Below are 15,916 nucleotides of genomic sequence, written 5' to 3' on the forward strand. Positions count from 1 at the left end.
CGTAATTTATGAAATAAAGAACAATTATGATCTAAAGGGTATCAAAATTTACAAAAAAAAAAGCTTAATATTTATTTGTTTACTTTATTAAACATTTCTTTCAATGTAAGTTGTTTAAGTTGCTTCATTTTATGTGATACTAATACTTTCTCTTTAATTCTATAAACAGACATAATTTCTTTTCAGTTAAAGAGTTCTGCTGTTCAAGTCCCGTTAATTGCTGTGCCGAGAATACCGACTAACTGGTCAATGGAAATTTTTTCGTTTTCACTAACCTCTCTGTCACATTCTTCATGTCTTTATCCATTTTTTTCAGCAATTTCACTTTTTGTTTGTTGGACATTGAAACATACTTTCGTTTTGTAGATCCTTTGGAAGTTCCAGCATCGGAAATTCTATTTGACATAATCGAAAGTTCAAGTTTACTTTTATAAAATTGCTCTTACAGTCTGCAAAAAATAATAAGCGGGATCCTATTCGAAGATTAAGGAACAATGCAATCATTAACATTAACTGAAAAAGATAATTAGATAATTTTAGCCTACACCATCCGTTATACATTAAACGCACAGGCGAAAACGTATTCTGCGCTTGCTCACACGCATATGCGCAGTAGTCAAGTTCTTACGCGCTCGCGTAAAACGCCTGTGCTAACGCGGCACATGCGCAGAAAGTTTTTAGCTTTGAGGTCCGGATTATAGATCATTCCGGATTATAGGTGTCCGAATTAACGACTTTTGACTGTACCTTGCAAATCAGCTAGTGGTCATAAGGTAGTGAAAAGTCATACAATTTTTTTCTGTTGCAATGCTTCAGGCAATTATATAATGAAACCATTGGTTATTAACAAATCAAAAACACCATGTTCATTTAAAGGAACAAATATAAATAACCTTCCCTTTTATTGGATGCCTAACAGGAAAGCACGGGTCACTGCCATAAGGTTCAATGAATGATTTCTTACCATGTTTGTCCCAGATGTCAAAAATTATTTAGGTAAAAAAGGATTGCCTTTTAAGACTCTTCTTTTAATAGATAATGCACCTGGTCATCTTCAAAATTTACAACACAAAAAAGTAGAAATAGTCTTTTTGCCCAAAAAATACAACTTCTTTATTACAGCCATTGAATCAAGTAATATTTTCTGGCTTTTACAACATTGTGTATATCAAACAAACCTTTAGGTATATTTTAGAAAAAATGGAGAATAATGAATCTTACTCTTATGGATGCTTGGAAGAAATTTACAATCTTAGATTGTGTTGGACTGTCATATACTCAGATTAAACAATCAATGCTCAACGCATGCTGGAAAACAATACGCTGGATGTTGCTAAAGATGAGAATGATAGATTACCATTAGAGTGTGAATATTCTCAGATCACTAAATTGGCTCAAACTGTAGTAGGAGAAGGTTTTGAGGATTTAGCTCAAGCATATATTAAAGGAATAATGGTTGATGAAGAACTAAATGAGGATGAGTTAGTTAACATGATTCATGAAACAAATAAACATGATGAAGACCAATCTGAACCAGCTGCATTCACAGCTAAAGTCATCAGTGTAGGACTTGAATTGGGAAGAAAATTAGGTAATCATTTTTTACAATATGACACAAATGTCGAATGAAATCTCCGATTCCAAGGGGAGCTTAGTAAGTGTTTAAATCTATATACGGATGTTTAAAAAGATTTAGGGGGACAAAAAAACAACAGGCAATTGTTAATTATGGATTTCATCATGAAGTCTAGTCGATGTGAGATCTCACCTAATTTATCATCTATTGAAGCAGAATCGTATCACGAATACTCAAGTGATGAAAGAGACATCATACCAATCAAGAAGAAAAAACTAATAATTCATGAAAGTGATGTCAGTCCAAAATCAACTCTAAATATGAGAATATTTGTAGAAATTTCCTGTTCTTTCAATTCGAGCCACAATTTTTCATAAATGCTACATACTTTCATTACATTATCAGGTTGCATACTTCTGATGTCTGTGTAATTTATTTAATTGATGATGTAATTTATTTAATTGATAACTAAATATACTCGATTATGTTTTCACAAGGCTTGCTAATGTTTTTTTAAATAACACGAAAATAATCATGCAATGCAATAAAAATAGAACATCATTTTCCTGCCTCAGAATATACTACTAATAACAGGTTGTTTAAAGAGCAAAATATACAAAATTTAAATTAAATAATTATTTCCTTTTACTCAGTTGAATATACATTTAATTCATAAACATGTATATGCAGATAAAATTAGCTATGTCAATAAAGTTCTGCAAAGAATAATGAACGTGATCCTATTAGTTAAGTGTTGCAACTTTATTTCATATGAAATATTTTCTATATAGTCATTCCTTAAAAGTAGTCTCTGAATAATTAAACCAATTAAATTTGTTTCTAAATGTACTTGGGTTAATTGATAAAAGCAAGGCTTTTTTTTTAAATGGCAAGCTGATTTTTAATTGATTTCATACTTAGATACATCATTATACATACATTAATAAAATAAATAAAATTCTAATTATGTTAGGGCAGTTTCCATTTTGCTGGTGTTTACTAAAGAAAATTTTACAGATAGCATTTTTAACAAAAACGCTGTTTATGATCATTTAAGATTTAAAAATAAATAAATAAATAAATAAAGAGAGAGAGAGATTATTTTGTAAGTATTCATCAAGAATATTTCTTCCAATTTATGTTTTCGAAGAAACGCCTTTATTACACCAAAGTAAAAAAAAATTATCCCTCTACCAAAACTTAAATCTGTATCGATTAAAAAAGAACAGTAATGCGTATTTAATAAGAACACAGGAATAAATTGTATTAAAACTCAAATCTATTTGTAAATTGTTCTTCTCTAAACTTATGCTTTGAACCTGAAATATTTTGAATGAAATAGTGCTTTTTTATTTATTTTAAGACTTGATCTATTTTAAATTTACCTAAAATACCTAAAATAATTATTTTAGCTTTTCAAGAGTTTCTTTTACATTGCTGAATTTGATGAAGGTGTACAAACGGTGCCAAATTCTTGGTTTTGGGCTGATATGGATAAATGACATATGTAATATGAAAAAATGAATCAAACTGAACAAAATGATTGCATCACATCAAGCCCCAGATTATTGAGAACTTTGGCAATTTCACCGGGTTCTCTAAATTTTTGCATCGACAAGTATGATATTTTCTATAATTATGTGTTCTTGTTGCTCATTTTTCTCACTGTATAATTTAGAAAGCTGAATAGAACATGGAAAATGCTGTTATGAATGACATCAGTACCAAAATATTTTTAAAATATAGTAACATCTCCATTTTTAGTACTTTTATCCATAAATTATTAGTACGAGTTGGTAGTTTGGTTTTTGAATCTTAACATTATTTTAATTACCAGACTAGTTGTTTAAAAATAGGAATGCATGTATTAAAAAATTCAAAAATTAACAATCATATCAGGATATAATATATATTTGCTTTAACATTTAACTGCATTTTTTTTATACAAATTTGATGCTCTCAAAATCTATACGGTCACCTTAATTTTGCAGTGGAAAAATAATGAAATAGTATAATCCTACAATTCGAAACCATAAAAATTCTATTTGATTTATTTATTGAATAAATTGTTGCAAAATATCTGAAATTTGCAGAATTTTATAAAATAATGTAGCCATGACTGTTAATTTAATTTTACATCAAATATTTCGATAATTATACATGAGCAAATAAATGCTGCTAGAACATTTAGATGTTTAATCTAACATTAAACGATTATTTAATTCATTCTTTTTGCTTTATGTTAAATTATTGTTTATGAGTGATAACGGAAATTTAAAATTTTCAGTGAAAAAGGCATAGAAAAGTTAAAGTTGGCTATGAAGTTTTCAGACATCGAAAAGTGCAGAATTTGGTGCGGAAACAACAACAACAACAACAACAACAACAACAACAACAAAAAAAAAAAAAAAAAAAAAACACCAGCGATTTAAATTCTCCGATTCTTCAGATGAGTAAAAAAAGTAAACAAGTAAAAAACAGTAAAAAAGTACTATAGTAAAAAAGCTAGCAGAGCTGTGCTTGCCATTGCTACCAGAGTGCACACAAGGAAAATATTTTCAACCAGAATTTTCTGCATCTGTTTTAGCTAGTCCTCACTGCAAATCTGAGGACTAATACTCCAAAAGCAGGCTCATCAGAAAGACCCAATAAAGGTTTCGTACTGTTGCATTCCTGTACAGGTTCATGCAATTTGGAGTGATTAACGATGACACTTAATAAACACACAATGTATTTGCCAGTATTATTCAGGACATCTCCAAAAACATGTTTACAGTCGTCCAAAAACTGCGACAAGCACATTGAAACAATCAGCAACATAGCCTTTAGGCTGTAACAGTGAAGACAGCTTCACAGCAAAGTGCTAGAGTACAGCTCCCGACTAGGTTCAGTCTTCTCAGAACTCGACGTACTGTCGAGATTCTCGACGCTACAACTCGCGATGCACTCCACAATAAGCACTAGAATACAGCTTCTGACTCAGTTCAATCGTTCTTGGAGCTCAACACACTCCAAGATAAGACTCGATGATGCACTAACTCGCGATACATTAAGAGACTCTCTCTACGCACTCCCCAATCAACTCAATACTAGACTGAAAATCAACTCAATAGACTCGAGATACTACTGCTACTCCGCATACAGGCAGGGTTTATATAGCTTTTAGCATGCATTCGAGAACATTCTAAGTCAAACCAGTAAGAACTCGTTCTAAATGGTTCTCCATCCGTCTACGGCATATTGCCAATTTCGCTGAAAGATGTTGCCAAATGGGTGATTTCTCGCCAAATCTAGCAAATCCTAAACCTGCTTTGTGGGAAATCTATCTTACCGCAGCTGGAAATTTTTTAACAGTAACTTTCTGAATTTGCCAATAGTCAATTTTTTAAAAGTGTTCTGTTTTCAGGTTTTTAGAATAATTATGTAATAAAGACACAATAACACGCCGAATAAATACTAATTCAGAAGTCAAACAACAAAAATCAGCGTTATATTTACAAAATTTTCACAGTGACTGTTTACTGTGAAAATTTTGTAAATATAACGCTGATTTTTGTTGTTTGACTTCTGAATTAAATATGTAATACCCTGACCTTTTCTCTTCCGCAGAACTTCAACATCTAATCTTAAAAAATTTAAATTCTTTATCAAGTAGATTACAAATATTGCAAGAAAAGGTGGAGTTGCTGAAAACTCCTAACTGTGCAATCAACCGAAAAATTCAGAATTAAATATATTCCAATTAAAAACTGAATTAGAACTTCAATTTTTAGAGAGAATGTTTCTCAACAACATAGCTCCTGTGGTATTGTAAAATAATATTTTACATTAATCCTAATAGTTTTTTTTTTTTTTTATTTTATTTTGTTTACTTTTTGCACACATTTTCATTTTATAAAGTAATTTCTGTTACGTTTTTGCTTAAATGAAATTTTCTATTTCAGTATTATCTTATTTTCTTTATATAAAAACTAACTGCAGAAAATGTACTAAAATACAAATATGGAACTCAAAGCAATGAAAACGTTATGATTTTATAAATAAGTTTCCATTACATTTGCATTTTATTTTGAGGAAAGTTAGATTTCTTGAGTGTTCTGTGAAGTTGAAATAATTTTCTTAAATGATAGAATAAGAAATCTTGTTGGTTATGCATTTATAGATTAAAGTCAATTTTTATTTATATATTTATTTATTTAGGTCAATGAATTGAAACATATTAATGTTAAAGGAGACTAACGTAAACATATTAATAGTAATCGTAACAAATATTTTGAAGTGATGTCGGACACGCTAGCCGAAGAGTACATTTGGGTAAGTGAAAAAAAAAGGGGGGCATTTAAATCCCTGAAGTTATCATAGGTTATTTTACATAAGTCAACATTTATAAATATATTTTTATGTACATCATCATTTACAAAATATCTTGATAACTTACATTACGTATAATATGAAATCTGCCAAATTAAGTCACACCCAGCACCCGTAGCTCTCAGCCTGAGTCAAATCTTAATTATTCAAAAAATCGAATAAAATAAGACCAGACTTCCATGAATAGTGCATAGTGCTACTAAATGCATATGTGACCATCCCAGAAGAAATAAAGCAGGTAGATATTAGCATCTGGAAAGATATCCCAATGCATGAAGGAAGAGTAATATATTTAGTGTATGAACCTGTTATGTCAAGAAGACTTTAAATGAATTAGAAGACAACATAAAATAGCAGTTTTATCTGATCGCAAATGTTTAAAATGTTATTTAAAATGTCTAACTTTTTTTTATTCTTAAAATGATGTTTAATCCTCATTTGTTCTGCTATTTAATTTTTATGATGTATTGTTACTTAGTTTGTTATCTATCCATTTGTCAGTAATTGAGCTGAATTAAGTAAAGCTTTGTTCTTTTACATTATATTTTACCGCTCGATCAGGCCGACTGCCGTACCAAAGCACTCGGGTTCGAATCTCGAAAAAGGTTCGGGGGTTGTAAATGCATAGTGTCTGTGCATCATGGGGGCACCCAAAATATGCTGCAAGCCGAAAAGTTCTTTCAAGAAGCTGATCGTAGGGAAAGAGAACTTGAAAATCCTTGGACTCGTCCTCCGTGTGATAGTTGCATCGCAAAAATGTTATGGTTTTTAATTAATTGACTTTCTGTTTAAATATGCAGTAATTATAATTAAAAATTCACAAGTAAATTTTCCATTTAATGTATTTTTTAGAGATAGTGCAAACTCATCTCCCTGCAACAATTGAAAAGAAAGGTGCTACTATAACAGTTAATCTCAAAAAGGTTGGTGGGTGGTAAATGTATAGTGTCTGTGCAGCATGGGGGCACCCAAAATATGCTGCAACAAAGTTGCTACTACACTCATGTCCATAAATTAAGGATAATTCGGAGTCACGCGGAAATCGAACTCTAAAATATACTAAAATATCACCTGTAACATCACAACACACATCTTCAAGAATCATATGCAAATTTTAGGAAGTAACCAGATGACACCGATGGTACTTCACAATGACGAGAATGTAAGAAAGTGATATATAACGAATACAGGCAAAGAAGTAAAATTGTTCGCAGGCACTTTATAAGCATTTCAGTGCAATAACCAAATAGTTCGCAGGGGCTTTATAAGCATTTCAGTGCAATAACCGACAAAGGAGGCATTTGGATGATTTTTTACGTGGTAGAATTATCGGCCGTCTGGAATGTGGGCGTACCCAACTGGAAGTATCAGACAAACTTGGAATTGCCCAGAGTGTCATCTCCAGGCTTTGGCAACGATTCCCAGATGATGGTAATGTGAGTAGACGTTACAGCACAGGTCGCCCCAGAGTTACAGCGCCGAATAAGGACCGGTATTTGGCAGTTACTGCCAAAACAAACAGGTGGAGCACAGCCTGAGACCTGCCTCGTCAGCTCTCTTCAGCCACTGGTACGACAATTTCAAGGCAGACCGTGTACAGACGCTTAGGGCAGATTGGTTTATATGTTCGTAGACCTGTCAGATGCGTTCCACTTACTGCAACTCACTGTCGCCTGCGGTTAGCCTGGAGTAGAGAGCATGCACTGTGGACACCGCAACAGTGGGCTTGTGTGATGTTTTCCGACGAGTCCAGGTTTAGCTTGCAGTCTGATTCTCGCCGGACTTTCATATGGAGAGCTCCAGGTATTCGTTACCACCAAGAAAGCATCATTGAACGACACCGTTACAGTGGTGTAAGAGTGCTCGTTTGGGGTGGAATTATTCTGGGTTCCAGAACTGACCTTCATGTTCAAATTGGAATCATGACAAGCCATATCTATCGGGACGTCATTCTGGAACAACATGTACATTTGTTTCGGGGTGCCATGGGCACACAATTTGTTTATGGATGACAACGCCAGTCCTCACCGTGCAAATATCGTAAGCGAATGCCTTCAATCGGAGGATATCCCCCGTACAGACTGGCCAGCATTCTCACCAGACTTGAACCAGTAGAACACGTGTGGGACATGCTTGGCCGACGAGTTGCAGCCCGTCAACTTCCTTCTACATGTCTACCGGAACTTCGGAGTGCATTGCTTTTTGAGTGATGTAATATCCCCCAAGATCAGATCGATAATTTGATACTCAGATGCCTAGGCGTTGTACGGACTGTATTGCATCGTCTGGGAGACATACAATGTATTAACAATCAAACCAACCATGTAATATTGGTTTTTTGTAAATAAGTTTTTTTTTTTTTTTTTTTTTTTTTTGGTAATTTGCTCCAGGGAGAAAAAAAAATCGCTAATTTTTTTAATAATATCAAACATATAGCATCTGTTTTTGCTCTTTACCTTTTGTTTAATAAATAAGCTTTACAAATAAGTCAAATTTGTTTTGCTTCTAACTTTTCCTTTGCCTGATTTTGCATTATCCTTAATTTATGGACATGAGTGTATAACAGCGAGTACTTTTGTGTACAGAAGCTGTCTTGAAAGCTTAGAATCTAAAATTTTAAGTTTGCATTTGTTTTTACTGAATTGTAAGTATTATAAATTCATATGTTTGGAAGCGTCCGAGTTTCAAAAATAATAAAAGTATAAATGATAAATAATAAAGCTTCAAAATAGTAAATCAAACAATCATCAAAATGTTTAGTACCTATTTAAAAATTTGGAGCTTTTTTTCAATTTTAAAGTAATTTAAAATTTAATAAATAGCTTTAAAACTCTTGCCAGTCACTGCTCATCTCAATGCATATAATAGCATTATAATTTTTTATAATAATAATGCATATTTTGTTTAATTTCATGAGGCTGAAGGAGACATTGTAAACTTATATTATGAATACGAGTCATATTTTGTAAAATTCGATGAAAGGCCATTCGAAAAACATGTATACATTGACAGAATTGCCGATATAAATAAAATATGTTATTAACAATATTAACTTCTTATTAATTAAGAAAAGGCTGCATTAAATATATTAAAAGGATCTTTTAAAATTTTTGCAGGAAATGAATTTAAGTTTCTCTTAAGTGAATGGATATTTTTATATCTTTATTACCGTATTTGCAGGCGCATAAGGCACATCCCCCTTTTTTTATACACATTTCATTATAATGAATTTACAGTATTTTAAATATAAATACAAAGTAATACTTTATACCCACAATTCATCTGGGGAAGAGCTTTTAATTTTCTTCATCAAAACCTAAACACTCATCACCATAGCTAAATGAAAAGTCACTTGAAACCTCTCCTAAATCAGCATTCGAGTCCTCATACAACAGATTGTCCTCTGTACCATCCAGTGTATTAATAATGCCACACTTCATACATGATTTAACCTCTGCCTCTGTTTTCACAGCATCCCAAGATGCTTTGACCCATTCACAAACTTTCCAAATGTTAGGCCTTCCTCTTCTTCTTGATGGTGTAACCTCAAAATTTGAAGCCTGCATCCAGCTTGCATGCTTTGTTACAGCAATTTCAACATTGTTTTTGAACCATAATTTGCCAACAAACTTAAGAAACACCAAACAGTTGAAATTTCCCACACTTAAAAGTCGTTCGCAAAAATTGCAGTTTTCATGCCAGATGCACATTTACTAAGCTCTCCGTAACTGTAATATTCCCACACATCGCAAGGAAACAAGAAAAAAATCACATAACTCCAAAAAAAGAGGAAATTTCCAGAAATTAATGCAATCAAAAACTGAGTATCGACATACAAGATGCACCTCCTTTTTTTCCCGACTTATTTTCAAAGAAAAAAAGTGCGTCTTATACACTAGAAAATTTGCTATTTAAAACTTTCTTACATTTATTGGAAAACAAATTGTTTTATATGCTTAATTTCATTCACATAACTATGCTCACTGTAGTTATTGGCTATACTAAATATTTGAATGAAGAAATGTAAGTTTTATTTGCACAAAAACTATTAGCATGTGTTTTATAGCAATACACGCAAGTACACAAAAGTGATACACAAAAACTATGAGCATATAGTTTTATAGCAATTTATGAGAGCAAAGTTTTACATAAAAATGTAAATGAATCATAAACGCATCTGTTATATAATTTCAATACAATGAGATATAACAATAATCACTGAGGAAATCTGATATGATTGTGATGACTATATTCAATAATTAAAAAATTCCAAAGATTCCAGTAAGATTTTAATAACTGGAAGAGTAACTTCTTACTGGATCAATAAAACGCTTTTCTGCTGTTATCAGTTTTACTGGAGGAGATGTCTGAAATACTGCTATTGCGACATTATACTGATTAAACTAATGTAACACTGTGCGACACCCACACAGATCTTTAAAGCAGCAATTCTCAACAGGTGGTACACAAGATAAAAAATAGGTGGTAGGCAAAGAAACAAAGTTCAAAAATTCTATGAAGAAAAAAAGAACAATTGTTAGAAAATTCCTGTGATTGCACTTCCACTGAAGATTTCATAAATAACAACTTTTGGCTACACCGAAAAAAAGAATTTAAAGGCATTTCAAATAAAGCTAAATTTTTATTGCCTTTTCGCACAACCTATTTGTGTGAACAAGGATTTTCTTCCATGTTTTATTTGAAAAATAAATACAGAATAAAATTAAAAGTGGATCACACTTAAAGCTAAGTGAAATAAGGCCAGACAAAGAAATTGATCTCTCTTAAACAGGCCCAAATTTTACACTAAATTTAAGTATATAACTTAAATTTTGATAATTAAAATGGTAACCAATTCTTAATTAATATTTTTTATGTGTGCCTATTTAATACAGATAGCCAATAGCTTGTGCAAATGGCAAAACATTTATTTTTTCTATTTATATTGAGAAACTGAATAAGTATTATAAAATGTACAATAATCATACTGGTTGTACTAAGGTTTTTAAATTTTTGTTTAGATGGTATGTGTTAGTCAAAAGGTTGAGAACCGCTGCTTTAAAGCAATTAAATTTATGTCACTTTGTGAAGTTATACAAAAGTCGCAGTGTGACATTAACATCATTATCGCAGCATGACTTTACTACCATACTCAAAGACAAAGAAGCAACAATAACAAAAAAAAGAAGCCAAGAGAAAAAATTGGTATCTTACCTCTCAGCCTCCACATCCACAGGGCCTGTTTGCTCACATCCTCTTCTTGGGCGCTTCGCATTCCTATAATAAACAAAAATAGGTACAATTTTATTACCGAGACCATAATAAACCACAGTGACAGTACATGCATAAAAGCACCAAACTTGGCACACACATCCATTTAAATCATAAATTGACATCACATAAATTTAGATACTTCTAAATGCAAGTGAATTATGACTGCACATAAATTTAGATAGCTCTAAATTTTAATTTACCACTGAAATACTGGTATACTTTTTAAACTTTTTAAAAGTGCATCGAATCTATCTATTTAGAAATTGCTAGAGATGAAAAATTTGCAATAAAATTTTGACAAAGAAAAGGCATCATTCATGATTGTGTGTGATTATGACAAAGCCTCAAGGGCTATCTGCCTGTGCCTTTGTGGAGCACTTTCTAAGGGAAACTGGCTTGTATACACGTTACACATGGGGAAAACCACGAAAACGCCCAGCCCGTTCCTGGGATTCGAACCTCGGACCGACTACCAGCGTTCGGTGACTCCACCGCTCGGCCGCTGGTGGGCCTCATTCGTGATAGAAAATTAGGCTTAAACTATAGTCCAAGAACCATGAAATGAAACCATTTCATCGATAACTCAACAACTAAATGGCACCTTTAATCTTCTAGGTGTATCTACGGATTATTTCGTATTGAAAGATGGCTTTCCAAATCACGACACGCAGAATATTCTTGTCAGATTTTGATAAATACGAAATGGTTTCGAATGAATGCGGCAACTGGCAGTAGGGAAATAGCAATCAATAGAGAAAGATGTTACAGCGTGAGGTTCATAAATAAAAACCTCGTATCCAGCCACACTATCTGCCGACCTGTAGGCGATTTTCGTGCCGAAACCGAAAAATACTAAGAAGCCTTCGACCGAAAGCTTTGTGTATGCAAAAAGTTTGTGAAACAAAATTTCTTCTATAAAATAAAATGCAATTTGCACTGAACCCATGAATTACTTTTAAAGAAATTAATATCACCTAATTTACAAATAATTTCTTTTAGCATGGAATAAATACTTAAACAGGTATCTTACAATTACATGAAATAACGTAATCTTTAAAGGCATTGATGTATACAATATAAATATTTGCTTGTTATTTTATGAAATAACAGTGTCTGGGAAGCCCACTCAAATATCCTGTAGAATTTTAACAAATTATTTTATAGGATACAAATATGCATCTGTTTTTTTATGAAATATGTGAAATTCATGCAAATAAAATTAAGGATTATGAAATTTATTTTAATATAAATAACTCTGCAAAAAGAAATATTCAGGAGACTTTATTCCCCTTATTTTCCTATTATTGTCATCATAAAAAAATAATAGCATTTATCTTAAAGATAATTAGCTTATTTAAAAAATACAATCTGTAAGCACTTTCTTTAACTCGATATAAGATCCATTTATTTTAAATACTTTTCTAAAACTTTTTATAAAAAATAAGAAAATAATGTAAGCACAAACCTTGTGGTTGAAAAGTTATGCAAACCTTGGGTTCAGTACCCCTCAAATAAATAATGAAAACAATCTCAGATTTTATAGGATAAAAATTAGGTCCACACGGGCAATTTTTTTCATTTACAGACAATCATTAGATGTTTGGGCTAATGCTACTTTGGACTAAAAGTATTTAAAAGCTACAATTTCAGACAGACTGTCTTGCACACTTAAAATACAAATGTTTTATTAATTACACTGCTTGCCTTAAAAATATGTTTCTTAATCAAAAATTTGCTAAATTTTTATAAAACATAAACTAATACTTATAAAAGAGCCTGAGGCAATTTGTTACAATTAATTAAATTGTTCAACGTTGTTTAATTAATTGTTTAGGCGGTCAGAGCCGGAACAGCTAATGAAGTTTATGAGACTGTGATATTACTTTCGGTTTTGTGAAATGAAGAATTACATAGGATACTTTCAGATTGAAGTTCTGTAGAAACAAAAAAGTAAGTACCATCCCTCTTTCTGAAGCTCTTTATTTGTTTATTGACTTTTGGTAATTAAAAAGTCACTAAAGGAGATATCAGCGAAAAAACATACATTGAAAACAAAGTTAAAACAAAACGTTGCCGACAAAAATATCCAAAGAAGTGATTTGGAAGTGCTGAAGAATAAGTTTAAAGTGTTCGAGACAAAGATAAATTCCAATTTCGATTCTTTGTTCGGGTTATGTATTGAAGAAAGTGCAGTCAAAAGTCTTTAATCCGGACATCCATAATCCGGAATGATCTATAATCCGGACCTCAAAGCTACAAATTTTCCGCGCATGCGTTTACGCATATGCATAATACGTTTACGCATGCGCGTTTAATGTATAACGGACGGTATAAGCTAAGCTAAAATAATCTATTTCAGTTAATGTTGCAGATTGTGTTGTTCCTTAATCTTCTAATTGGATACGGTTTATTATTTTCTTTTAGACTATTAGAGCAATTTAATAAAAGTAAGTTGGAACTTTCGATTATGTCAAACACAATTTCCGATACTGGAGATGATGGTAATGTGAGTAGACGTTACAGCACAGGTCGCCCCAGAGTTACAGCGCCGAATAAGGACCGGTATTTGGCAGTTACTGCCAAAACAAACAGGTGGAGCACAGCCTGAGACCTGCCTCGTCAGCTCTCTTCAGCCACTGGTACGACAATTTCAAGGCAGACCGTGTACAGACGCTTAGGGCAGATTGGTTTATATGTTCGTAGACCTGTCAGATGCGTTCCACTTACTGCAACTCACTGTCGCCTGCGGTTAGCCTGGAGTAGAGAGCATGCACTGTGGACACCGCAACAGTGGGCTTGTGTGATGTTTTCCGACGAGTCCAGGTTTAGCTTGCAGTCTGATTCTCGCCGGACTTTCATATGGAGAGCTCCAGGTATTCGTTACCACCAAGAAAGCATCATTGAACGACACCGTCACGGTGGTGTAGGAGTGCTCGTTTGGGGTGGAATTATTCTGGGTTCCAGAACTGACCTTCATGTTCAAATTGGAATCATGACAAGCCATATCTATCGGGACGTCATTCTGGAACAACATGTACATTTGTTTCGGGGTGCCATGGGCACACAATTTGTTTATGGATGACAACGCCAGTCCTCACCGTGCAAATATCGTAAGCGAATGCCTTCAATCGGAGGATATCACCCGTACAGACTGGCCAGCATTCTCACCAGACTTGAACCAGTAGAACACGTGTGGGACATGCTTGGCCGACGAGTTGCAGCCCGTCAACCTCCTTCTACATGTCTATCGGAACTTCGGAGTGCATTGCTTTTTGAGTGATGTAATATCCCCCAAGATCAGATCGATAATTTGATACTCAGATGCCTAGGCGTTGTACGGACTGTATTGCATCGTCTGGGAGACATACAATGTATTAACAATCAAACCAACCATGTAATATTGGTTTTTTGTAAATAAGTTTTTTTTTTTTTTTTTTTTTTTTTGGTAATTTGCTCCAGGGAGAAAAAAAATCGCTAATTTTTTTAATAATATCAAACATATAGCATCTGTTTTTGCTCTTTACCTTTTGTTTAATAAATAAGCTTTACAAATAAGTCAAATTTGTTTTGCTTCTAACTTTTCCTTTGCCTGAGTTTGCATTATCCTTAATTTATGGACATGAGTGTATAACAGCGAGTACTTTTGTGTACAGAAGCTGTCTTGAAAGCTTAGAATCTAAAATTTTAAGTTTGTATTTGTTTTTACTGAATTGTAAGTATTATAAATTCATATGTTTGGAAGCGTCCGAGTTTCAAAAATAATAAAAGTATAAATGATAAATAATAAAGCTTCAAAATAGTAAATCAAACAATCATCAAAATGTTTAGTACCTATTTAAAAATTTGGAGCTTTCTTTCAATTTTAAAGTAATTTAAAATTTAATAAATAGCTTTAAAACTCTTGCCAGTGACTGCTCATCTCAATGCATATAATAGCATTATAATTTTTTATAATAATAATGCATATTTTGTTTAATTTCATGAGGCTGAAGGAGACATCGTAAACTTATATTATGAATACGAGTCATATTTTGTAAAATTCGATGAAAGGCCATTCGAAAAACATGTATACATTGACAGAATTGCCGATGTAAATAAAATATGTTATTAACAATATTAACTTCTTATTAATTAAGAAAAGGCTGCATTAAATATATTAAAAGGATCTTTTAAAATTTTTGCAGGAAATGAATTTAAGTTTCTCTTAAGTGAATGGATATTTTTATATCTTTATTACCGTAATTGCAGGCGCATAAGGCACATCCCCCTTTTTTTATACACATTTCATTATAATGAATTTACAGTATTTTAAATATAAATACAAAGTAATACTTTATACCCACAATTCATCTGGGGAAGAGCTTTTAATTTTCTTCATCAAAACCTAAACACTCATCACCATAGCTAAATGAAAAGTCACTTGAAACCTCTCCTAAATCAGCATTCGAGTCCTCATACAACAGACTGTCCTCTGTACCATCCAGTGTATTAATAATGCCACACTTCATACATGATTTAACCTCTGCCTCTGTTTTCACAGCATCCCAAGATGCTTTGACCCATTCACAAACTTTCCAAATGTTAGGCCTTCCCCTTCTTCTTGATGGTGTAACCTCAAAATTTGAAGCCTGCATCCAGCTTGCATGCTTTGTTACAGCAATTTCAACATTGTTTTTGAACCATAATTTGCCAACA

The 15,916-nt window shown here is 32.7% G+C and overlaps 3 protein-coding genes across 5 annotated transcripts in view; 1 reads left to right on the forward strand and 2 right to left on the reverse strand.

Annotated features, from left to right (window-relative positions):
• Positions 1 to 15,916, reverse strand: part of LOC146997217 (uncharacterized) — a 440,254-nt gene that overhangs the window by 86,037 nt on the left and 338,301 nt on the right. The window lies entirely within an intron of this gene.
• The window catches only part of LOC146997219 (uncharacterized), a 60,073-nt gene that overhangs the window by 18,268 nt on the left and 25,889 nt on the right, over positions 1 to 15,916 (forward strand). For 2 of the 3 annotated variants that reach the window (XM_085817010.1, XM_085817009.1), the window contains exon 3: positions 2,989 to 3,194. The exons of the other annotated variant lie outside the window; for it this stretch is intronic. In XM_085817010.1, coding sequence (XP_085673136.1) covers positions 3,097 to 3,194 — 98 coding nt within the window. In that variant the 5' untranslated portion in view covers positions 2,989 to 3,096. The remainder of the gene's footprint in view (positions 1 to 2,988; positions 3,195 to 15,916) is intronic. 3 annotated transcript variants of the gene reach the window in all.
• The window catches only part of LOC146997220 (cullin-5-like), a 165,043-nt gene continuing 160,287 nt past the window's right edge, over positions 11,161 to 15,916 (reverse strand). The window contains exon 4 of the mRNA XM_085817014.1: positions 11,161 to 11,224. The gene's annotated coding sequence lies outside the window, so the exon portion shown is untranslated. The remainder of the gene's footprint in view (positions 11,225 to 15,916) is intronic.

The sequence above is a fragment of the Stegodyphus dumicola genome, chromosome 5 (assembly GCF_044657685.1).
Source record: "Stegodyphus dumicola isolate Sdum_Otavi_A_Nest chromosome 5, ASM4465768v1".
NCBI classification, from domain to species: Eukaryota; Metazoa; Arthropoda; class Arachnida; order Araneae; family Eresidae; genus Stegodyphus; species Stegodyphus dumicola.